The sequence below is a fragment of the Camarhynchus parvulus genome, chromosome 3 (genome assembly GCF_901933205.1).
Source record: "Camarhynchus parvulus chromosome 3, STF_HiC, whole genome shotgun sequence".
Lineage (NCBI taxonomy): Eukaryota > Metazoa > Chordata > Aves > Passeriformes > Thraupidae > Camarhynchus > Camarhynchus parvulus.
In genome coordinates this window covers 39,781,966-39,808,098 of record NC_044573.1, presented here as the reverse complement: position 1 = coordinate 39,808,098, position 26,133 = coordinate 39,781,966, and the positions used below count along the sequence as shown (strand labels likewise).

The 26,133-nt window shown below is 40.7% G+C and overlaps 2 protein-coding genes across 2 annotated transcripts; both read right to left on the bottom strand.

The window, feature by feature from the left end:
- Nucleotides 1-9,928: 9,928 nt before the first annotated feature.
- Nucleotides 9,929-14,741, bottom strand: LOC115901780 (sulfotransferase 6B1-like). The gene is made up of 7 exons (XM_030944743.1): nt 14,651-14,741; nt 13,960-14,099; nt 13,422-13,511; nt 11,768-11,894; nt 11,250-11,344; nt 10,674-10,830; nt 9,929-10,059 (listed from the first exon to the last, which is right to left on the bottom strand). The coding sequence occupies exons 1-7, from the start codon at nt 14,739-14,741 to the stop codon at nt 9,929-9,931; spliced, it is 831 nt and encodes a 276-aa protein (XP_030800603.1).
- Nucleotides 14,742-20,002: 5,261 nt separating this feature from the next.
- On the bottom strand, nt 20,003-25,929 carry LOC115902311 (sulfotransferase 6B1-like). The gene is given in 10 exon segments (XM_030945735.1): nt 20,003-20,133; nt 21,063-21,219; nt 21,733-21,827; nt 22,598-22,654; nt 22,657-22,723; nt 23,388-23,402; nt 23,404-23,478; nt 24,151-24,187; nt 24,189-24,288; nt 25,728-25,929. Coding segments are annotated over 10 exon segments (936 nt in total).
- Nucleotides 25,930-26,133: the final 204 nt, after the last annotated feature.

The following is a 26,133-nucleotide window of genomic DNA, read 5'->3' as shown; positions in this document are numbered from 1 at the left end:
TAGGAACACCTTCTATATTCAGTGACTACTACCATCTTTTAAAACTGGGATAAAATGAAAACTGCATTGCCTACATATACTATGCATCCTTGCTAATAAAAAATAATAGTGGATTTATTAATACCATGAAAACTCTCATCTGACAAGCTTAGTTACACCACCAACAAAAACTTGCTGCAGTGTCGGGGGAGACTACAAGTTGACTCATCCAACCCATCTAAAATCAGACTCACCTTTTTATACTCAGGGGGATTTATTGATTTCCAGTAACTATAGAGAGGGCTTATAACACTGCCCCAAGTGCATGTTAGTCAGATAATCTTTAAATGGGATGAAACTGGAACTCCTGTGTGGAACTGCGCAGCCCTTCTCAGCATGCCAAACAAGGAGAATCTGAAAAATTGTGCTCAGACATAATGCTGTGTAAAACATAGTCTGGCTTTCATAAGTGGCCTTCAAATTAAGTTTCTGTGGGAAGTCTATAAACTTCAGGGAAAAGAAACCGTTTGAAATGGGAATTCCTTTTTTTCAATCCTTGAATATTTTTTGCAGAGAAATAATTATGCTGTGCTATATTAACCAACACATACGCGCTACTTCATATGTCTTTAGTTTTTAAATGTCTTCCCCAGAGTGCCCTAGTCTCCTGCCAATGTTTCCCTTCAGGCCACCGGAAGATCCTGCTTCCAAGGTTGGCACATTTCTCCTCAGCCCAGCGCCAAGAATTTCGACCCAGGTTGCAATTACCAGAAGAGCTGTGCTGAGCCTTTCAGCCTCCAAGTAATTCTGAGGTGAAGAAAGCATTTTAAAAGTGACAGGCTAAATAAGCAATTTTAGTAAAACCAAGATTGTTCTTCGGGGCTTGTGTAGGCAGATCAGAATTAGCAAGCATTTCATTGTAGTGAATGCTGTTCTGGTGAATAAACACTACATGCTTTGCAAAAGGTTTGTAAAAATTATTAGCGTTTTCAGCTGTTTCCATCTGGAGAGGTCTAGATGGAGGCTCATATTCCAAAAGTGCTGAGTATGAGGGAAAGATGAGCTCTAACTATGAAGTTCAAATGGGCTGTACATGATTTCAAGAAGCCCCAGTGTTCTGAGCCTGTTAAGACAGAAGAGTTCTTGGTTATGTCTTGAAGCAGAGTTTGGGTGTATAGGGACCTTTAAGACAAAAATTGAGTTTTTTTCACCTCTGGACTTAGGCAGCACCTGAGCTGTGGTTTATAGGATGAAAAATATTACACTTGTGTACTTTAATTCTTGTTTAAACACAATTCAAGATATTAAGTATTTCATCTCATCCAGTAAGTCACATGAGCTTCATCTAAAAGCAACCATAACATTCATGGAGTTAATGGAATTTCTCAACAGGATATGAAAATCCAGCTGATTATTTTTTCTTCACAGAAACTTTGTGTTTGTGTTGTATGAACCACTACACAGAATTGTAAGAATCCAGCTCATTCCACCAAGGTCAAGTAAAGCAGTTCACTTTTGCATGGCCTTGGTAAGGAAAACCTAGAATTAATATCATGAGGAGCGTGCAGTAACTGATTTGTATCACTCAGCTGACAAGCTATGATTCACAACACTTGGGTTTTTTTAAATATGGCCCATTTTCCTATAACATAACTCTTTAATAGATTACTTCTGAATAAGTGGTAAATAAATTGTATTTTTGGATGAGATTTCCTCAGGGGACAAAGCAGTCTTAGGGAAGAGTACCCTCACCAGATAATACACCAAGACCCACATCTAGCAATAAATGAACTTTCTTCTGCAAGCACTTACCTCTCTCCATTAGGAAGATATTAGGATACCATATAATGGAGCCTAGATAAGCTCAATGATTCTTGGTACTGTTCTGTAAATGCATCCATATATTTTTCTATATAGCAAGAGCTACATATTTGTGAGAGATATTATTAGTACTAAGAACTAGAATCGAATTTTTTACTGCTGCCTACAAAAAATTATCAGCTCACCCTTTCTGAAAAATTATTCCCAAATGTTTTTGGGGTTCTGAGGGTTTCTCTTTCATGGCTTGGTAACTGGTCTTCTTGGCAGATGCTTCAATTTTCACTAGTCAAGGAGACCCAGGGAATTCAGCTACCCTTCTCATTCCCAGCATCTGACAGTGATTCAGAATTTATACAGAATTATATTTTGGCTGTACCTTTGACAGTGTTCCAGCACTGTAACTGTAGGCTCCACAATTTTCCTCTAGTGGGCTTGCTGTGAACAGGCTTTGAGTCCTGGCTCCACTGAGAAAACCTAAGAGGCAGAGTAGGAAGGGAAACCGTGGGCAGAGGTTTCTCCTCCTGCAAGGCTATTTTGTCCGTACAAAATGATGCAAATGGGAAACACTGTACTACCAATAACTTTCAGGAAACTCTGGTAGATTCATTGACACGGTTTATGATTCTGTATTTGTAAGAATAAGTGTCCAGGAAGACGCAGGGCCATGAGCCAAAAATCTGTTTCCCAGGGAACAGATCCCAGTGGACGGGGAGACACTGAACTAAAGAAGCAGGATGTCTGATGGTGGGATAGCGTCCCCAACATGCCCATGTACTTCAGACTTTTTGAAGAAGACACTTAGAAGACATTTTTAATCTGTAGCAAGGCCAATAAGAGAGAACGCATGCAAGCAGTAGTTAAAAACTTTTGCTAAATGCATAATATTTCATGTTATTGCAATGCAGTTTTCAATTCCATCTATAGGATCCACATTTTATAGTTAACTCTTCATTTCAGTCTTGTAATTTAAATTCCATGACAAAATGTTGATTATTTAAAAAAAAAATAATGCCATCTTGGGCAAAATTTCTTTCCAAAACACCTTATATATCTTTACATAAAATACATCAGCTGCTCTGATTTTAAGAGCTATTTCATGGTACTGATACGTATAAAATGGGTAGAAAATAAATGCTCTGTAATTCTGAAAATTAGGTCACTGATGATTCATACATATTCCAGACAATTAGGAAAGAAAGTGAACCTCTAAGACCTGTCCTGATTCTGTCAACAGACTGGGGATGTGTAGATGCGCATACTTTGTGTGCCAAGAATCATTATGGAGAGCAGTGGACACATGGTTTGTAATACAATGTGCTTTTATTTTTAAAGCCCATCTTTATTACATTCTTTGCTTGAAGTTGGAAAAATTGCTCCTTTGCCAAAGAATTTAATTAGAATTATGTCATATCCAAACCCAATTTTAAGTGTTTCTAAAAGCATTTCAACATATATGTTAAGAGCTCCTGCCAAAATACTTTCCAAGAAAAAAAGCTTTGTGACTAATAGAAATTTTTTGCAAAATTTCCCTTTTCTTTTTTTTTTCCAAAAATGTGTTTTAATATTTCAGGTTTCAATAAAAGCCAGTAACTACATTACATAAATATGCATTATTTTAATGTCACTTGCAAGAACAGCAATTTCCTGACCATTTCTGTTTTGAAGCATCATTGAGCTGATCTTAATGGGTCATTATGACCTGCAGTACATGATTTCAGTAGTACTCTGACTAAAAGTTGAAATATATTTTACTTTCAATAGCATTAACCTTTTGATTCCTCATAACTTAGATACTGACTTCAGATACTGATCACTGAAATCACTGTTTCACTCAACTACACAGGCAAGTCAATTCCCAAGCCAGTGTTGAAGAGAAAAAGGTATTCAGCAGCAGTGAAAGCAGAGATGTGTTAGGTAGAGGAAAAAGGGTTTCTTCTTCACCACTACCTTCCTTTCATAACTTTAGATTTATATTCAGCTGGGGGATTTGTACTATGAAGCAAGGGCTAAGAAACAGAAGAGCAATGAAGCATCATATCTAGAACTAGCTGGAATAAATAACTGAATGAATTCTGACTTGTTCCCAGCTCCTGGGCTGCATTTAATTTTCTTTACAGTAAACTGTCTTTGGAGGACTAAGATGAAAGAAAGATTTTCTGTATTAGCAGGAGGATAATCAGAGGTGCTTTATTAGGTCTCAACCCTGGAAGAACCTTCTGACTGAGTTCTTCAACTATTTTAGCATGCATGTCTGTGGTATAATGAACATCATCTATGTCTCTAAATTTATGTCCTCTCAAACCTTTGATCTCTGTATTTTTGAACATGAGTTTTTTCATGATAACAGTATTTCTCACTGCCATGTTATACCCTTCTCCCCTCAAAAAACCGGCCACTCAAAAATGTTACTGCTTCATTTAATGCAGGTTGTAGTACTCAACAATGTCTTTTCTTTGAAATATTTACAAACAGCAATAATAAAGCCTCAAAAATAAGTAATTGATATTTTTTGCAAGAAAGGAGAATGAATGAAACTGTCCATACTGATGCATACAGTCTCAGTGAAAATTTTTCTTTTGATACCAGGACTTTAATAAATTCTTATTGAATCATACACAACAAGCATATTTTTGTGGGGTTTTGTTTCTATTAATATAAGCAAATCTTCAGGCAGTAACACCGATCTGATTGCTCTGATGTTGTGCTTTCCACAGTTTGTAAACAATTACATGCCTTCAAAAAAATAAGGCCTAGAAAACACTGTCCAACAGGAAGTCTGGGGACTATATCCAACCTGTCCTGATGTTTCAGTCCATCCTTCCCTTTTCCTTAGGATTCCAGAGAAGTTCTCTCATAAATGAACGTTGCTCAGGCACCCCATATTTGCTTATTATCTGCCATCAGAAAGTTGGAAATGGGTAGGAAAGCACATGGGAATTACTGAAGAGGGTGCAATGGCTTCTCTCCACATTTCTCCTCATCACGTTCCAGCTGCAGCAGCCAATGTGCATTAGCTGGAGAGAAGCCAAATGTACAAAACCAACCCCTGTCATTAACCACTGGTTCAGTCTCTTTCTAGGAAAGGCTCAATGCAGAACTACATTTGTGTCATTGGAACCTTAAAAATAATACATGACAATTATTAAAAGAGTGGGGGAATTCAGGGCTAAGGTTTTGAGCACTTTTCTGGTGGAAAGACCTAAATAACAGTGTCAGAAAATGCAGTTTCTGCCAAACACAAGTTCAAATTCTGATTTTTTGTTCATTGCCAAAAATCTAGGCTCACTTTGGCTACAACTATTTTTTATGTGTACATGCTGATAATCAGAATATCTTTCTAGAGAATGGGAAATACCTTTCCCATTCATAGAGATGTGAAGTACTTATCCTCCAGGACAAGTAGAAGTTGAAGTAAATGGCTTTATCTTTGATGTTCTGGATCTAATATGAAAAAACTCCTAAGTATGCAACTAAGTGGCTAAGAAAAAGATGTTAAATACTCAGAAAATATATATGTTTAACATTTTAAAAATTTTCAATATTGTTTTTAAAAATAACGAATGCACACCTTACTTAGTAAGCTGTTTCTGGACAGAAAATATATAAATTCTGTATTTTTCAAATAAGAATGACTTTCTTGGTAAAACAACCAGAGGGAATACAATAAACCTGAAATGATCACCACTGAATTGAGATCCAAATTTCTCCTCTCAGAAAAGTCCAATTTCCACTCCCCTCCAGCCCAAAAGACTGTGACTTCCAGCATATCTATACCCATTGCTGTCCCTGTCTGGGTGTGAGGGAGAGGGATGCTAAATATCACTGCATGCACAGAATGCTGTGTCTACCCTGTTCCCTTTCAGTGGCCAGCCAGGGGGTTGCCTTTTTGCCTTTCTGTGCCTGCCCTGCCTTGGCTGAAGGAGAAAGTCTTCTGGAGCATGAGGGCATGACCCAGTGGGGAGGAAGCCTGCAGCGAGGGCAGATATTAGCAGATGCCTGAAAGAAGCAGAAAATGACAGAGCCAAGTCTTTGAAGCAATAAATTCTTTCTTAGTGACCCAGAGACGCCAAGGGTGAGGTTGTGCAAGACAGCTGGGTCAATCAGACAGTTTGCTGCCACCAAAAGTGAGTGTTTTGTGCTGTTTCAGAAAGCTGGGGGTGTCTAACAAACAGAAGAGCTTATACAAAAAAAGGAGCAGACAACAGCAGTCAGAGCGGGAAGTAAGCCTAGCCTTTGGGGCAGCCATGAGCTCAGATTTCGCAGGAATATTCAGCCTGCGTGGGGCCTGCTGCAACCCAAAATGCCACAAAATGTTGCTGGACTGAGACAAAAAGAATGTGAAGAGAAAGGTCTGTTATATTTTTATGTTCTCACTCAGAATAAACTGAGTTTCTGTATTTTAAACACTGACTGTCCAAGTTTAGCTAAATGTAAATGTAGCCTTTAGAAATTTACAGTCCTCTCAGTGCTTATGGTCAGTCCACTGTAAAAAAAAAGGTCTAGTTAGGATCACTTCTAAGCTTTGGACAACTGAAGATCCTTTCAGTTAGTTTAAAGGTATCCTAGTCTGGATTACTTGAGATAAAAGAGGCCAGGGAGCAGCTCTGCAAGGAAATTTGAGGGAACATTTGTCTTTGGCAGGGATGAGGGAAGGCAACAGTAGCCTATGGAGCCACGACTGAAAAAGAATGTGTGTCCTGAGTCATTGTAAGTGGCACTTTATCACTTCACATTCAGAAATGTATCATCCCCCATTTAAAGCCTACATACAGTCTCAGAAAAGACATTTTACACAAGAAATTAAAAACTAATCTGTATGAAAATGTTATATTAGTTTCAGATCAAAAGATTTAGCCTTACTTTGAAAAGGCACAAGCAGAGCAAGACACGAGACTGAATTGTCTTCTGAAAGATAATTTTTTCATTATATTTAACAGGACTGGGAACAAATACAAGGTAAGCATTTTACTAGAAAAAGATAGTTCGATGAACTATGGATGAAACTAAATAAAACAAAGGAAAAAGATTTAAAACTGCATGCCTTAGGAAGGGACTTTCATTACAGACAAGGTTTCCAGCCTGTACACTCGTAAGCATACATAGACTGAGAGGTTAGAAGAAAGAAATCCTTTAAATGGGGGTAGCATCAGATGGGAAACTATAAGATTTCACAAATCAGCAAAGACTGATGACTGTATTTCTAGACGTAAATCCAAAACAGCCTGGAATGAAAACTTTGTGAAAAGCAAATACAACTGATCAATTTCTAAAAAAATTTTTTTTAATTGGAGGAATCAGTCAAAAGTAACAGTCTTCACTGACTAAAATTATTTCAGTTCCATCCAAGGCTAGTTCTCAGAAGAGTTTCTGTGCAACCATTACCTTGTCTACTAATAAGCAAATCCAGTTTCAGCCTTTTAATCATCAAGAGTCTGAGCTCATCTCTTCAATTCATATTGCAATAATTTCTGTGAAAAATGTTGTTTGGAAGCCAAAAGTCCTTTCCCTCTGTAGACCTGAAAGTATGGCTGCACTCCTCTCAGCTTACCCATAATTCACCACCACATCATCTAATTAAGTGAGATTAATCTAGAGTATATTATATTTAAAATAAGTCACATAAAGCATTTTCTAACACAGTTTTTTAAAGATTGGTTGGAAATTTGAGATGCTACGACTCAGACATCAAATTATCACTAAATTACCTATGATATTTACATAAGACAATTTTATACATTTTCTGTCTGAGGAAAAAAAAAAGGATTCAAGTGGAGCACTTAAGGAGATGTAATCCGGATAAAATATCAACTCCTTTTATTTCCTCCCCCTCAAATGGCCTGTTGTTTCTCTAAGTGATTTGTAGAAAACGTGAAGGTAACCCAAATGCTGGGACTGAAAGGCATGGGGGGAGGAAAAGGGTCCAAGAGTCTGGGTGGCAGGTGAGCCTGCAGCTCCACCCAGCACCAAGAAATTACCTACATCCTGCAATGAAGAAAGCCTATGGAAGCACCTTCTGACTCCTTCCAGGGAGCAACCCCCGCTCCTGTTCCTCCACAGAAATCTGAATCCATCGGGGGCATTGTCACTGTGTTATGTGCAGCCACACAATTCTGTACTGTGGCAATGGACACTTCATCAAGCAAGAAAGACTCACCCATTTTAGGAAATCTGGTGAGAATCACATTATCCTTCTGGTTTACAAGAACTTCAGAGTCTCCAAAGTTTCTGGACTGCCCTTTGGCTGCAAAAATTCTTCACAGAAGAAAAAACCAAACCAACAGACCTTAAGATGTCACCTCTTTATCTTAATAAATGCCTTTCGAATATTTCAGTGATTTTTTTGCACTTCTGATCAGTCTTGTTCCCTTCTTTAACTCCTTGTTCAACTCCTTGCAGACATTGAGATTACACAGTGATTTCTGTTGTCTAGATAGCTTTTCATATCACCATATAGTAAATTGTGTAGGGTCTGTACTAAGTAACAGGTAAAAATGTTGAGAGTTCCAAAAATTATGGGTCATGGACACTTGCCTCTTGTCATCCACGGCAGCCCAGAATAAGAAAAAGTCCTACTCTTCTGGAAATGGAAACCTACAAACCCAGAACCATCAAACAAACGCACCTGTCCACACAGAGCTTCTTTACATGTGCAGCTCTTGTACACACATTTAGAAAATCTGCCTGGAAAGCAGGCTTTGAGTGACACTTCAGAGCTGATCTGCATCACTTCCCATTATCCCTGTCACACAGGGGATGCAGGGCATGGCAGCCAAAGCACATCCCACTGTCCAGCCAGGTGCACAGCAGCCAGGAGCACTTGGGCAGCCCCAGCCCAGGCATTGGACACTCTCCTGGGGAAGGTGATGGGCTGAGGATTGGCCAGGATGTGGGTCTGTGGATGGGTCCAGCTTGGCAGGGCCAGTGGCCAGGCAGGGCAGACTGTGGGGAGCTGAAGCCTGACCCTGCTGCACCATCACTGGAGGAGGGGCTGAGAGCCTGGATCAGGGGCTGGCATGGAGCCCTGGGCCATGGGCAGGGTAAAGGTAGTCCTGAGGAGCTGTGCAGGGACAGTCAGCACTTGGACAAGGATTTAAGAATTTCCCAGTTTTTTTAATTACATTTGTGGTTTCTGGTTGCTCAGTATTTAATCTTAGTTCAATGTAAGAGTCCTGCTGGTAAATCTACCTATGAACATGGCAGAGGAATCGCTCTTCCAAGGAACCGAATTCTATTTGCCAGACATTCACCTCCTTGGCTTTTCTGTTTCCTATGAGACTGGTTGTGACAAAAGGTCATGCAACACATTCTGCATAGATGTAGCAAGGACATCAACACCAGCAAGTAGGTGTGGAAAACATACCTATGTAGCATAAGTGTATTTATTGTCAAATAAATGCCACTCTCATAGTTTGCTAGTTTAGCTTAGGGTCATCAAGGGGCTTCTTTCCTTCAGTCCTCCCATTTGAGTGTTGTGGTTCTGCCTACTTGCCACTTACCTTCCCAGAGAGTCCAACAGGAGTAAAATGCTCCAAAAAGCATATAGCTGTTTGTTACTTAAGAGTTCATGGCTCTTTGAGCTTTAGAAATTCCACCCTTTGCCATACCAATGTGTGAAGTTTGCCAAAGTGTCAAAGGCCTTTCTGACCTGCCAACACCATGGCAGCTATGATGGATCTAAACCCAGACTAATATATTCTACCTATTCTATAGACATTTGGTGGTTCAGACCCACACCATATATCCATGTCAAGTCCACTCTGTGCCAGAGGAGAGGCTCTGTGTTGATCCCCCTCTCACCAACAAGACCTGCAGGGGCCTCATTCATCATTTCAGGCCAAGAAGCAGAGACAGGGATGCCACCAGACTGCTGCCATAATGTCTGTGCACCATCTCCCTCCTGAAAGGGTGCCAGGCATTCACTTGAGGTGAACACATTTTATTTGGCTACATTAATCAAAGCAAAAGATGTAGACCCCAGACATGGCTAAGAATTATCTATGAAATTTTTGGAGGTACCAGGCAGTTCTCAGAGGGGTTTCTCTCTTCTCTCATGGGAAGAAAAAATTGAGACTATCCACCTTTGGAGAATCACCTTTGGCTTGCTGTCATGTTATTCATTTGCTTATTTTCAGGCCTTGCAGTACACATCATATTTTATCTTTGCTGCCATCTTTGTTCCTCCTAGGGAATCTTGAAATTTCCGGTCCATTTCTTCATTCTGAGCCTTAGAGAAGACATCTCTCCAGTTTCCAACAAGCCCTGTGTATGAGTACCAAAAACTGAAGGGAGATGCTCCTGAGAGAAAATAATATCTAGGCAGCAGTGGAGCAGAGTCATTGACTACATAAGGCAGGAAGAATCACATTAAATGCCCTGAGAGGTCTGATTGCCTGGGAGAGGAAAGGTATCAAAGATCAGAAGCAAAGTCTGTAGCCAGATAACAGGGAGCATTTCTGGTTAGCTGCCTGCAAGTGCTCCCTCCCCAGAAGGGGATTTCCAAGGTGACTTCATGAAGCTTTTACACAGAAAAAGGGGAATCTGGTTTTGTCACAAGGGAAAGCTCATTCATTAATTACTTCCTCTGAAGGGAGAAATATTTTTGTGGAAGGTGGTATAGAGGAGATTGGCTAAATCCCTCTTCCTCCAAGGAGTGATGAAAGAAATGGATTTTAAAAAGCCCATGCTTGTCGTACTCAGAAACCAAAGACTCTTGAGGTGTGGGGATCCTGTCAACAGCAGAAGCTTTCTGTACAGGTGGCACCACAGGAGAGAACTCACACAGACAGTCCAATGAGTTCACAGCTAAGTAACATGCTCAAAACTCCTTCTGGAGTTCTCCTTCAGAAGGTAGGTCTTCATTTGCAGAGACTTACCTTTCCGGAAGAGGATGTCCCCAAACTTTCCATGGGTTTCGCTGGATTTCTCTTTCATAGCTTTGAAACTGGTCTTCTTGGCAATTCTGGAAAAATCTTCCTCACACAGGGAAAATCCAAAGAAGGAAGCAATCTTTTTCATCCCCAGTATCGGTTCCTGTCCAAAGGAACATAGCACAGAGGTGAAATCAAGAGATTTTACACTGTGGCTGTGGCATGGAGCCAGCGCCCTGTGGGAAGCCCAGCAGGGCAAGATGTCTCCCACAATGTCACTAAGGAATTCCAAGAGCTCTAACAGAAAACTCTTCAGACCATACATATTTTGGCCTCAGTTTCAAGGCCTTTTCTTCTTTCCCAAAATCTGTGCCTCTGCCAGATAAAACTCCTTTCACAAACAGGCAAGGCTGTCCTCCTCCTAACATCCATGGGCTTGGCCCAAACATAAATGAGTAACTCAGAAAGGCACATCCTTCTAAAGACAGACTTGCCCCAAGAGTTTCTACTTTCCCACACCCATACATATCAGGAGGGATGCACAACACACTCATCAAGGAAGAGCTGGGTGGAATGCCACACCTCTTTGAGTTCCTCATAGCTTATTGTCATGATCCTCTCGTTGTCAATGTATTTGTTCCATTCCACTAGGTGGTCAAAGTAGGATCCCCAGGCCACTGCAAACAAAGAAGAGGCATAACTGTCTAGAGTACTCCCCAATACAGGCCCTTAACCAAATCAGAGGAGTCAGCCCAGACAGCTTTCTAAGTGTGGCTTTAGAACGGCGAAGGGATGACCAGCTCAACATGTCTGCTCTTTCTTCTGAAATCAGTGCAGCATGGCCCAGGTCTGTCCACTTGATACGGCAAACCACAATTGTGGGAATGGAAAAGTCAGGCTAAAGCTTTCTCATGATCTCTCCATTCTAAGTGAGATACAAAACTCTGTTTCTCTGGTACTCTGTTTCTGCCATAACAGGGGCCTGTCTGCCTGCTCTGGGAGTGCCTTGGTAAGGTATGTCACAGAAGGATTCCCATGCACAAGGCCCTGTGTATGCCACTCTTATTAGGAGAAATGCCAGAGGAGGTAGGGCAAAGTACATTTTCCATTCATGAAGTCTGCAAAGTACTCATCCCAGGAGGCGAAGGATGGCATCACTGGTAGGTTGTTGCAGAAGTGGTAATAGGAGACAGCCGTGTCCTTGGGGTTCCGAACTAGCACAAGGATCTAGAGGAAGAAAATACATCTTTTGACTGACCAAAATGCTGTCTTCTTGACATATCACATAGAGTCATTGAATCACAGAATCATTTAGGTCATCAAGTCCAACCATTAACCAAACACTACCAAGTCCATCACTAAACCATGTCCCTAAGATCAGATCTACATTTTTTTTAAATATCTTCAGGAACAGTGACTCAAACACTTCCCTGGCAACCAGTGCTTGGCAACCCTTTCTGTGAAGAAATTTTTTCTCATATCCAGATCAAAATCTCCCTCAGTGCAACTTGAGGCCATTTCCTTTTGGCCTGTCAAGAGACCAAGCTCCACCTTGCTACAACTTCCCTTCAGGTGGCAATCCCTGAGCCTCCTTTTCTCCAGGCTAAACAATCCCAGCTCCCTCAGCTGCTTCTCCTAAAACTTATGCTCCAAACCCTTCACCAGTTCCAGCGCCTTTCTCTGGACACACTCCAGGACCTCAATGTCCTCCTTGTAGTGAGAGGCCCAAAACTGGACACAGTGCTCAAGGTGTGTCACTTACCGGTGCCAAGTACATGGGGACAATCACTGTCCTGGTCCTGCTGACCACATTATTTGATCATATATCCTATCCACCATATATCCCGATCCACACCAGGATGCCACTGGCTTTCTTATCCACCCAGGCACAGTTCTGGCTCATGTTCAGCCACTGTCAACCAGCATCCCTGGGTCCTTTTCCACTGGGTAGCTTTCTAGCCACTCTGCCCCCAGTCTTTAGTGTTGCACACGGTTGCTGTGACCCCCATTTTGTAGGATAAATACATACCTTATTTAAGCTCATACAATTGGCCTCAGCCCATTGTCTGTTCAAATCCCTCTGCAGGGCCTCCGACCCTCCAGCAAATCAACACTTCCGCCCAACTTGGTGTTGTCTGCAAGCTTACTTGTCCACTAAAATGCACCAGACCATCCAATTCTGGTCTAATTCCTTTTCTTGAGTAAGAAAGCAGAGCTTTGGCTGATCACTTGTTGATAATCTAAGCTTCAGGCTGAAAACAAGAAGTGATTCCCTCAAGACAGTTCTACCTAGTTCCAACCCAGACAAATGAGTTCATGATCTACTGAACAAAAGAGCCACAAACAGTCTCTAGATGTAGCCTAGCTTCTCTCTGCAGTAATTCCCATCTAAGATTATCTTAGTCACAGCCTGTGGTGGGTTTTCCACAGGTACCCTGGTTTTGAAGGCAAGTTAAACCAGACAGAATTACTCCTTGACTTGCTCAGGTTTCTACCACCAACCTGGAAGCATCTTTCTGAAGGAGAGCTGAAAGGACAGTGATACTCAGCAACAAGTCCACCAATAGTCAGCAAAGATGCAGCTGGTAGAGGATCTTTGTTCACAGCCTTGGCACACTGAGCTGTCACTTCAACCTTAGAAATGTGGCTGTGTGTTGACCAGCTCAGGTGAAAATGTAGAAAAGACATCTCACACAGAGGAAAGCTAATTTAGGATGGAAAGATTTTGCAGTGTGATGCAAAGAGAATACTCACCTTAGCTTTGCTTTGGAAAATGGATGGAGGCAGGAGATCAGGTCTCAGATGGGTTACTATAATTCTTCTGGAAGGAAGCTGCTTCATCCTCTTTAAAGAAAGTGAGAAGAAATGTGACAAGACAGAAGCAGCTTATTCAACTTATATGAGTTGTGCCTGCTCAGTTATTGTAGGTTATAAGAAAAGGTGAAACCAGAGATATATCTTATTACTTGGAAAACCTACAGGGATGCACTGGTGGTGTAGGCTTCTGCCAACCTCTGCCACCAAGCACCATTTCACATGACACAGGCCTAAGAACATGACACCTAAGAAAAAGGTCTTACTAATTAAAGTTACTGGGTCTGTGGCAGGAGGACCCTGTCTCCCATGGAAGGCCCTTGTGTTGGGACACCAGAGGCACTAGGACATGCTACTTCTGCAGACCATAGCTGTTGTTAAGGCTCTAGGTTCTCCATTACCTCTAAGATCAGCCATTGTCTTTCGGCTATTACTCCCTGTAGGAAGAGCAGGGACAGTACTTTCAGTTCCTGCTTACCTCATATATCCCAGGATCCCCAAATTCTAGACGCTGAAATGTCTCTAGTTTCTTTTCAGCATTTATTCTCTCTTTCATTTCCTCTTCTGTATATTTGGCACCTGCCAACTCCTTCACCATTTGTTCAAGCCAATTGGTTCCTGAAGGGATAAACACACCAGCAGGACATCCATTCCACTTCACTTTTTCATGTAAACCTGGCTGGTGGTATCCTGTCTAATTGGTTTCAAGTGAACCAGTTTGGCTCAATGCTGTACTTTAACCTTTCAACAAGTGTGTGCACTCGTTTTCACAGCAATGGAATGAATTTTCCTCATAGTAGCTGGTATGGTGCTATGTGTTGAATTTGTGCTAAAAACAATACTGGTAACACAGAGATGTTTTAGTCATTGCTGGCAGTAATTACACAGTGTCAGGGCCTCCTCTGATTCTCACACTGAGCTGCCAGAGAGTAGATTGCAGATGCACAAGAAATTAAAAGGGGACACAGATGGGACAGCTGACTCCAACTGATCCAAGGACTATTCTATCCCATATGGAGTCATGCTCAGCAATAAAATGTGAGGGAAGAAGAAGGAAATAGAGATGCTACAAGCTAAGGTATTTGTCTTACCATATCACTGTCATGGCTGATGGAGCCCTGGACACAGCTGAACATTTGACTGCTGGGAGGATAGAATGAATTCCTTACTTTGATTTGCTTGCATACATAGCTCCTGCTTTAGGTATTTAATTGTCTTTATTTCAACCATGACTCCTCTCACTCTGTTTCCCTCCCCCATCCCCTTGCAGGTGAAAGAGTGAGTGGCCCTGTGGGGCCACTGAGTTGAGCTGGGAGTCGCCAGCTGAGGGTAAATCACAGCCCTGGTTAATAATCAACCAGGCTGTGCCCAAGGTCAAAGGGGCAGAGATGTTGAGCAGATACTGTGGAGTGCCACCCTGCTTGCTTCAGGGTCACATCTCATCCCGTGGCAGAAGCAGAGGCAGACCTCTATAGCTCTTTTCAACTCCTTTCAACTTCCCTACTTATTGGGTACCTCACATTACTCCAGAAATGGAAACACATCCCAGGATAAAGGTTCCTTACACTCAATGGCTCTTTCCTGCATCCAGTCATTGTAAGGCAATGTCCACAGCTGAGGACAGGTATCACCTAAATCAGATTTCTCATGATGAAATACTCACATCTGAGAATTTTGCGCCATTAAATCTGACAGGAGGGACACTTGCATGTGAAGTTTTAGTGCAATAGTGTGAATCAAATTCTACTTGTACTACTCACTTCCTTTTCTCTCTCCTCATGTCCATAATTTAATCTTTGGGTGAAATTGTTCCTTCTGGGGCTGTTATTTGTGTTCTGGGGGACACCTTTTTAGAAGGTAAGGAGTGCTGAGATGGTGGAATGGGTATTTCCACTGGTCATCCCAACAGAGAACGGGCAATAAAGGAAGGTGAATTACCCTGTGAAGGGGCCTTTCACTCTCCTTCATGCCCTTGAATACAGTATAGGTCTCATTCACTACCCATATATCAAACTCTTTTATCACATCCTTGTCTCTTTCTTCATCAATGGATGTTAGACACAAGATTAATTAAATATGAGAAATTATCAAATGAAAATCGTACCTGCAAGACTTGGAAGATTGCTTAAAATTACCTACAAAGAATAATTTAAAATTATTTTTCTGGTCTCCCAAAATGCAGAACCATCAAAATAGACCATTTTGTTGGAAATAATACTTTCTCTATCAGTACTATTTTACTCTTAAAAGTTGAAGACACTGTTCATATATTATGCTTTCTGTAAGCTTTGTTGTGTTATTCTTTTCAGCTCTTCGTCCATGTGCTGACTCAGAATTGCAGAGGAAAATTTCTTTCTGTTTTCCAGTACTAAAGAGTAAGGGCGTCAAAAAATTATCTTTTTTTTTTCCTCAGGCCAGCTGCCTAAGAAATTTTCTTTGGAGCCAGCTGCCTGAATCCTGAGGGAGCCAGATCGCTATAATACCTCAGCATGAAATGTAGCAACCTGTTCCCTGGGCCACTGGGAACACAGGTGCCTCCAGCTCCTTCAACCCTCAGACTCTGCTCTCTGCTCGTGAGCAGGGTCTCCAGTGCTGTCACAGCCATATGTCTGTCTGCTCAGGAGCTGCACACAACGGGGGGCAGAGCAGCCCTGGCTCTCTAGAGAGGCTCAGGGCAAGCCGGGATCCTGAGTATGCATCTCCATGTCTCACGTGGCACCACCCAGAGAACATTTGCCATTGTGACATCTTCCTTCCATGCCCAGTCCTCTCACCACTGCACATTGACCAGAGCTGCTTCTAGGGTTCCCTTTTTAAGGCTGCTTTGCCCAGTTCCAAAAAAAGCAAAGTCTTTCTCTTTCAGGACACCTGTCCCCCCCAAATTCACCCCCTGGGGCCGAGGGGTCTCAAGAACAGAGATCTTCTTCACTGATGATCGAGGGCACCACCACCCTCCTCACCCATCATCTCTGTTCATGCTCTCCTTCACATAACATCACTGCACTCTCTTGGCTCCAAGCCATTGCCTCCCCCTAAATGCAGTCTCTGTGTCACAGGAAAAAAAATTGGTTCTGTCCATGGCTGTGCAAGAAAAGTCCAGCCAAAGGCCACTCCATCATCTCCTCCCACCTAGGATTCTTCTCAACTTCTCTCGGATATCTTTCACTTGCACAAATTTGCATCACACTGGCCCATTTCCTCCTATTTCATCTCTATCTCTCTTCTCATTCAGCTCCAGGAGGATCAGCATTTGTAAGGTTTCCATAATCCAAGAAAAGGGTTAAAATCTCAGGCTCTGCCTGCCCAGAACTCCCACGCTACCCTGCCAGGCACCTTCCCTTGCTGCACCCTCGCTGCACCCCCCCACTTCTCCTTCGGCTGTGCTGCCAGCACATGATATCAAATTTCAAGGTGGCATAGGCACAGGCAAAGATGCTCTCTCCCTCTCTCTCTCCAGAGGGGGAGGATGACTCCACCCTTCCACCCTGCAGGAAACTTCACCTCCCCTCTCTGTCCAAGGCCCTACCTCACCTGGCTGCCTGGCTTCCCCTCACCCACCCAGCCCACAGCTGGGCAGTGGAGCTCTGACCACTTTCACGGACAGAACCCAAGAGACGTTTTCCTGGGAGTTCTCTGCTTTTAACCGCTTGTGTTCTCAGGTGCAAATTCATGTCCTCAGTGGCCACACCAGGCACCAATATTCAAATCTGAGCACCTATTGGTTTGACCACAGCATGCCAAAAAACTCACTTCCTTCGAACCAGGACACTAATAAACTCTGAGAGCCACCGTTATTATGTCAGTCAATTATGTCTTACCTCCAAAACACATTCCCAAGTTTTTCTGAATTGATTCTCACACTCACTGGCCTCATCTCTGCTTACTTTTCACTCTCTCAAAATGTCACTCATCCATCAAGTTTCCTTGCCTACATTCATTTTGGCATGCTTACCTTTTCCATCTTCCCTTCTTCCACCTCCTTACCCCCGTGAATGCAAGGGCCCCCTGAGTATCTCTAATGGAGCAAAAGCACATGAGGTGTTACTGCTCTGAACAGCTCTGTCCTTCAGAGTGAGATTGTTAAGGGCACAAAGGGAATGAATTCAAGTCTTGGGATGACTCAGGCGTGGATAAAACTGCAGCATCAGGTTATGGTCTGGTTTTCAACCAGATCAGCAAGACCAGAATAAGATCTGAGCCTTTTTTTCTGGCACTGTCATCATGTTAGTCTTTTCTAAGTGTGATTCCTCAGGTGTTTTTATGTCAGTTGCTGCCTGATAGATTTATCCCCACAAAGTACCTGCTCCTTTGGCTTCCCTTTTCTAAACATACAGTTTTACACTTACCATTACTAAACTTTGGGTTCCCTTATCTTCTCAATGTGTTATGTCTCAAATTGTTTTGTCATTTTTCCTAGTACTTTCAGCCCTCTCTTCTGATCCCCAGACTTAAAAGTCAGTCATTTATGATACAGTGTATATTAGTCTGCCCAGCAGTGTTAAAAACAAGATTGAATGTGATCAGAACTCATCACTAAAGGAGATTGCTTTAATTGCCCTCCCAGTTCTGCTGTCAGCCAGTATATGTAGTATGACCATAAGCAAACTATTACAACCAAGTTCATCATATCCATGGGAACAAGTGGATATTCCTGAAAGTATTGCGGCTGCTGACAGTGCTTCTGAATGCTTTTATTGTTGTTGTATGAATTTCTAAGTCTACTTCCAATACTGTCATTTCTATAACCACATTTTTACATTGCCATCTCCACATAAATTTGTGTTGCTTTAGTCACATAATTTCAGGCCCTTCCCAATGCTCTCATCTCTTGTATTTTCTGTCAGTGGCTTATTCAAGAGGTAAGTTTTCATAAGAAGATCATAATTTATATTTACTATTTCATTTTCTTCAAAATCTTCCATAATCAGTTGCTTTGTCATTTTTGCTACTACATTCCTAACTATTAAGTTGAGGTGACTGTTCTATTCTGATTCTTCCATCTCAAGTTTTTAAACACTGCTAATATGTATGTTCTCCTCCGGGAATCTGGTACCTTTCTGGTTGCTAACAGATAACTTGCAGTTGTTCAAAGATGCGTTGCTGCAGGACTTTCTGCTGCTCTGCTTTTGAATCCATTCATTTATTTTCTAAGTGTTCTAACTATTACTTCTAGCACTTCATATTTCTTTACAAAACTCTGCATGTCCACTTATGTCCAAGTAGAATCAACCAGCTTTTGAAGAATGAAACAAGAAGTCTTTGAATATTTCATTCTTTCCAACTCTATATTTTATTTTTACATCTTATCTGCTCAGGTTTTATGGATCTATACGTTGTCTGGGGATTTTCCTGGTGTTAATTCAACTATATTTACAGAACCACATTTTGCCTTTGTTTTCCAGAACAAGTCCCTGGAAAAATCTGAAATACTGTGTTTAGGGAGGTAAATGCCAATGGCAGTACAAGAGAGCTGGGTAGAGCAATGTCTCACACCATCACTCTTGACAACCCCACTATCTCAATGCAGGCATTTTCAAGAATGACACAAAGAAAGCACAGAGGTTCCAAGGGAGGACCACAAAGTTCAGAAGGCTCAGGGACAGCCTCATCACAGATTCTAGTGCTTAAAGGGCAGCTACAAAGAGGATAAAGGCTCCCTATTCACCAGACACCACATGCAGAAGAAAGGAGGCAGTGAGGTCAAGTTGCAACAGTGGAGGTTTAATCTTCATATATGAAGTAAATTCTTTACAGCAAGAACAACCAGTGGAACAATGCCTCCAGGAAAGGGGTAGAATCCTCATCACTGGAGGTTTTCAAGACATGATATCTAGATAGAATCTCATCCAGGCTCCCTTTCCCATGAAAGGTTGTACCAGATGATTTTTCAAGATCTCTTCAAACCTGGGCTGCTCTGTGATTCTATAGAACGCAGTGCCTCTAAGTGAATCTTGCCTGTTAACTACAGCCCATAATCTGAAATCCATCTTGGTATTTTGCATTCAGAGAGATGAAGAGCCTAAGAATGCTGATCCATATTCCCCTTTTTCTCCTTTTTCTAGGTTTGATTTAGTTTGTGCTGAATTCATGGAAGATCTCCTTTGAAATTAGGGTTCTCTCATATCCCTATTTTTGCTAGCGATATTTTCTGTGAAGATGTTGTGTGATTTGAAATATTATTGAAGAAAAAATAACCTGCATACTAAATAATTAGAAATCGTCTAGAAGAGATAGAATTTGTCTAGAAAGAAAAGAGGCATTTCCTTCCAGGTGACAGCTGGAACAGGGCTGTTGAGGTTTTGTAAATATGATTAGTTGCCATCTTCTTCAGGAAATGAGTGTATCCTAAGCTCTCACCATAAAACAAAAGGTTCATCAGTGTCACTGTAAATGCTGCTGCAATGCCTCTTACAGCAATTCTAAGGTGCATGGATCCTTTGATCTACTTTTCCAGTGTATAGCATTCAGATGGTCTGAGTCTGCCTTGCAAAGTTCTTGTTCTAACCACGTTTCATTATTCTTCAGGCTTTGCAGTACAAGTCATACTTCAACTTTTTCCCAAGTTTCGTTCCTGCTATATGTTCTTCAAATGCTTTGTCCATTCTCTTACTCTGATCTTCATTGAAAAGATTCTTCCAGTCACTTACACCACCTTCAAAGAAGCAATAAAGCATCTCTTGAAAACCAAGAAATTTCATTTTTTATTTTATGGAGCTGTCATTTTATTGCATTGTGTAGTAAATCATGTTGATCCATTTTACAGATGGAACATTTTTCTACACCAATATAATTTTGTGTAATCAGTGGACTTACATATATATGAGAATTATCTGTTACTATAATGCAAAAGAACATACTGCCCTCTAGGAGACTGTGTTCAAAAAGGCAGCATAAAATCCTGTTTCCCTCCATCTCTCTCCTCTAGTAAGCTATGACTGGCAAAGTGGAAGATCATGAAAAATTAAGAATCATCTGCCAGGAGGTAGAGCTGACTTTCTGCTCCTTTGGCAGCTTCAGCTTTTATCCAGTCATTTCTTCAATGTAAATGCAGATATAGATTCTGATAACCAGGATGCCCTTCTCGTGTCCACGTCCCCAAAATACACTGCAAAGGTTACTCCCTTCTGTTCCCTCTCTTGTGTGTCCCTGGATTCTTGCTTGCTTGGCTTAGTTCTAATGTGTAAGAGTGAACAGGCATCTACAGTGGCCATCTCAGAAGACTCCCATACTCTCCTACAAAGTGTGGTCACACCACTCAGGCTGAGTTTGGCTCAGTGCTGCCAGCTCCAAAGGCTGGGTAACTGGTGATCCAGGCCCAGAGGTGGAGAGGAATTCAGAGACATGACAGTTCCTCCTTCCTGCCAGCCATCTGTGAATCTCCAAGAGCGGCTCTACTGTGTGAGCCTTGCTGGGTATCTTCCTCACCAGTTGTGCTTGAATAGTCTTCTCAAGCAAAGCAGGGATAACCTGCTGGACACTAACTTAAAATACTAATGTGAGTGTAGGAAAAAAGAACCAAAGGATGGCCCACGTTCCAGAGAGTGGGACATTTCTACATCTGAGCCACTTGGAGCTTCCTACCTTTGCGAAAGAAAATATTGCCAAATGATCCATGTGTCTTGTCAGAGTTTTTCTTCATAGACTGGAAGCTGCTCCTCTCTACCACCAGCTGGAGTTGTTCCTCAGTCAGAGGAATTCCAAAGAATGTAGCTATGTTTTTCACACTGAGGGCAGGATTCTGGAAAGAGGAATGTAACATATGGCATGACTTTCAAACAAATGACTCTGCTTTCCAAGGTGTTTACACTTCCCTATATCTCTCTGCTGGCTGCATACATAGGGCATTCATAGAATTCCCCAGGACTAGGATGGTCCAAAGTCTTCCTCTTCTCCACAATTATTTTGGAGGAGATACAAGCTACCTTTCTGTAGATTACAAAATATTATATATGATTTACAGGTGAGAAAAATCTACACTGCTGAAAATATTTAAGCTCCTTCCCAAAAATATTGCTGTCAATTTAGATTTACAATTATTTGGGCTTATATCATAGATAAATAAAAAACAAGAATCATTTTCACAAGCATAATTTTACAAAGGTTTTTAAGTTTCAATTTCACCTTTTCATCCCTTAACACACAAAAAACTTCACACACATCTTGGATACCCTGCATGCATATATGGGTGTATTGGTTCAGGAATGAAACGTCCCTTGAAGTATCAAGTATTTGTAACTATTGACAACCTTACCTCTTTTACCTCTTCATAAGTTATTGTCATAATATTTTCTTTGTCAGCATATTTGTTCCATTCAGAAAGGTATTCAAGGTAGCATCCCCAGGCCACTAAATAAAACAAAAGGATCCAAAGATGAAGCATAAATTAGGATTGTGCAGGTTTTGCTGATTAAGTTGGGTTTGCCAAGAGCTTTATTAATCATGTTTAAGGCAGGGTTTACACACTTCCGTAGGATATATAGATTTTGCTCCAGGCTCAAGCATATGATACCATTTGTAAGTCAGAAAAATAAAACTTTTTAGCATTTTCAAGACAGCTATGAGTTCACTAAAAAAGCTATCATCTTGCCGACCATCTTGTAAGACTCTCTTAATCCAGTCTAAGACCTTGTTGAACGCCCCTTGTCTGTTGGCCCATGCGCTACGCCAAACTCATAAACTTAAACCAGTGCTATCACTTTTCTTTTTGTAATGCATTAGAATTAGTCCTCTTTCAAATGCACTAGGCTTAATCCAAATAATTTCTTTCATCCAAGTTGGCATGGAGGTGACCACAGACACAACATGTTGGACAAAGGAGAGCACAGGGGTAAAGGGGACCCAAGATAGAGTTAAGGAAGAACTGCTTTTTCCAGGAAAAATACCAGTTTGTACAAATTTAAAAAGTCTGTGGAAGCGCAGTTTTAACAAATATTTATCCTCAAGCAGTAAGACAAGTAAGAAAAATCTTCAGATTTCTAACTCTCTGTCTTTAATCTCTGGTCTTTTGTACTGTAAACCAAAAAATCCTAGTCAAGCTGATTTTCCAAAGAACAAAGGTTTTTAGACAAAGACAACTCATTGGACAATTGACATAGACAGAAAAAAATATACTGTACTTTTCTTTGTCATGAAATCTGTGAAGAAATCATCCCAGGTCTCATAGGAGGGAAGAGTGCCAGGCCATTGGAAAAATGGTAATAGGAAGTAGCAACATCTTTTGGATTACGAATTAGTAACAACATCTAGAAAAAAATGAAATTATTATTTATAGGGAAAGACATAGCAGACTACAGCATAATAAATGAAATAACAATAATATACTTTATAACTGCAGTTGGGGATTTCTAACACCTTGTGTGCTCCTTGCAGAAGTAGCAATTTCTTTCCCAGTTCCGAAGATGCAGTAATTAACTTTGCTTTGGGACCATGAGAAGATGGTTGCCTATAATTTTTATCTTTTACTGATTAACCATATTACTTATTCAGAATCTAAGTATGTTTTGCTCAATACAAGCATAGGTCATCTTTTAAGTGGCAGGGAAAATTCACAAAAATATAAATTCTCCTTGAAATTTGACACATTCAAGCCCTCACTTCCAACAATGCCATAAAATTCCTCCCACAGGAAAACCCATCAAAATCCATTTTGCCTCTGGAGGATTTGTTCAAACCCTGCAACTCTCTTGTAGAAACTGTCACAAAGGGGCCAATAAGGGCAAACTGTGGTTAAGTGAGGTGAATGGCAGTTCTTAAACATGTAGACCCTTAAACATGTAGAAATGGCCAGGCTTAACGCTTAAGTACAAGAGTGATTCTGAGAATTGCCAGAAAAGTACTACAGGGGCTCTTAAAAAAAAAATAAATCTGTTGAATTGTTTGCTTCAATACATTAAAATCAATACTCACCTTGGCTTTGCTTTTGGAAGATAGATTTGGGAAGATTTTCAGGACGGAGATGAGTAACCATAAATCTTGGAGACGGTAATTTGGTCATTCGCTTGAAGAATTGAAGGGGGAAAGTGGACAGTTGTACAGTTAGTACAAGTATTCTTTTCATTAACCTCTGCTAAAATGTGGCCTTGATGAACTTATCTACAGTTATTGGCTGATTGAAGTGGGTTTTTTGGGTTTTGGAGTGAGTGTTGTCCTGGGATATTAGTGGGCTATTCTGAGTAGCTCTAATCTTCAAAAGCGCATGAGCAATTGGAAAAAGGACTATCCATTGCTAGTTCTCTTCAGTGATAATTCTCTTCAGGTCTGGTAGACAAGGGATCAAATCTAGAGGTGTGGTACACAGTAGCTCTCAGTGAAAGCTGAAGTATCTCAAGGACTGAGAGAGGGGAGGAGGAGGAAGAGCAAGTAAAAGAGACAAATGCTAATATTACATGATTTGACACTTCATTATGCTCTTCTTAAATACAAAAGATGCTATCTTGAATTTCTGAACTTCTTATGTCTCACGGGTTACGTCCTCTTTTCAGTCCCAGTGAAGTATTTATTTATTTGTATGTGTTCAGTATTTGACAGTCCAGATGAGACTACTCCTGACCAGACACCACATAAAGAGGAGTGGTAAAGTTCTTATCAAACAATGGAATAGATCATACTTCATATATTCAGATTTTGAAGCACATAATGTTGATCATTTCCATACATATTCTGTTCCCACCTCATATTTTTCAGCATCTCCAATTTCCAAGTATGGATTCTTCTGCTTCTTCAGCATTCACACTGCTTTCACTACCTGGTGTTTTCTTTTGAGATATGGCTATTAGATCTGTTAAGATTTGGCTTAGCCAGTTTGTGCCTGAAAGAAGAAAAGTACAGAAGTGCTTGAAAAACTTTTAGAATGGACAGAAATGGATTTACCAGGGGGACTCAAGAGGTGGTAGTACTACCAGGTGAGTTACCTGGTCTCCTTTCATGTCATACAATCCCAGCTGACTGTCTGGTCAATCACCACCCAGGATCCTACCTTTCCTCCTCATAAGCACATATGTCTCCAACTTGAACACTTCAGGACACCGTAAATTAACTTGTATACTGTAAACTGACTAATCAGGGAGAAGAACCACTGAGACTCAGCTAGGAAAACCTGCATGTAATAAATTTTATTATGACACATGTAAGGGTGACTGGGGTGGTGAACCTGTACTTTAAAACCTAATACATGAAGTGTTTTCTGGTGTGCTGGATTATCTTTGGAAGAAAGATGGAGCACAGTACTTCAAGACAGGCGCAAAACTAGATCTGAAAAATGTGCACTCATTTTCTTTAATAACCGGAAAATCACTCTGAAGTGACATTTCCTAGACACACATTTTACCTTTTTCTTCAAAAGATAACAAAGAGCCTGCATAGATGTCCCACCTCTGATTTACCATGTCCTGACTTCTGGACACTGGGTGCCTACATCTTTCTCACTGCAATATTAACAAGTGCATTGCAGTGCATAACATTTCTTCAAAAAGAAAGTACAGTGGAAAAGCAAAAACTTCACAATCCTGTCAGCTATGACTATTCACTGTAAAGGCAGTGTGAACCAATTGCTGGAAGAGAGAAACAGCAAGATTAAAGTGTATATGAGGCACACCAAATCCAAATTTTTGACTTTTATGTGGACCAGTGCTTTGAGGCAGATTGAGGAAATACCTAGGGTAAACTTGCAACCCCAGGAAAGATGTCCTCTTGATTTTCCTTAAAGAATACTTAAAAAACAATGTAATCACTTCAAGGACTACAAAAATATTTTTGATAGCTATTTCCTAACATCTATGTGAAATAAACTAAAGAAGATGGAATATACCATTTGAAGGTACCACAGGCTCCATTGTAAAAATATAAAGCTCTTAAGTTTACAAACAGACATGTGGGAGCAGATGGTGGAATGTCAGGAGATTTCGTTACCTCTGGGGTAAAAAACTGTATTTTGATTCTCTCCAATTTGTGCATTTAACATCATATCTATGAAAAGTAAAATATAAAAAAACCTTTAGATGCTATAGAAAAGAAAATCAGAATGTTTTTCACAGTCTTTTGGAAAATTTTCCATATCAAATATTCATAAACAATTTCTTGTGCTTTTTGAGAATGAAATCAGTTTTACAAAATTTGGTAAACATTCTAAATACAATTATTTAGCATAATATCATATTATGTATCATACCATATAATCATATATTTAGCACAAACCTTGTTACATGCTATTGCAGAAACTTGTTTATAAAAAAATTAAAATATATTCACCGGATTTAGGATATCCTGCCAAAATTACATCATTCCTTCTGGCTTCAAAGGACTCCAAGGCTTTGAAAGTTTCTGGACTGCAAACAGTGGTAGGATAGAGAATTCCCTTGTAAGAGAAAAGCAGTTCATCAGGACGCATGGAGTTGGCAGCTGCTACTGCCTTATCTAGCAAACCAATAAATTTTTTCCTGTACTTCTCCATGCTTTTTCTCTCTCTCACACACAGGCTCTGTCACAGAATGAAATGCTGTGTAGAAGGAGAAACCCACAGATTGTCCTTTAATAGGTGCTTGGTTTGTTGTTCTTTTTTTTTCTTGACCCTATGAACAATAACTTACCTCTTTCTGAACCTGTGAAGATATACGCAGCTCCTGTCAAAGACCTTACACAATATGAACCCTTGAAA

Excerpts from the sequence above, each read along its gene's own strand:
- LOC115901780 (XM_030944743.1), bottom strand. The coding sequence starts at position 14,741 with ATGGGGGAGGGAAACAGAGTGAGAGGAGTCATGGTTGAAATAAAGACA. Across the intron at positions 14,100-14,650 it reads ATGTATGCAAGCAAATCAAA|GAACCAATTGGCTTGAACAA; the intron begins GTAAGGAATTCA and ends TTATCCCTTCAG. Across the intron at positions 10,060-10,673 it reads GGACATCCTCTTCCGGAAAG|GGCTTGTTGGAAACTGGAGA; the intron begins GTAAGTCTCTGC and ends ACTCATACACAG.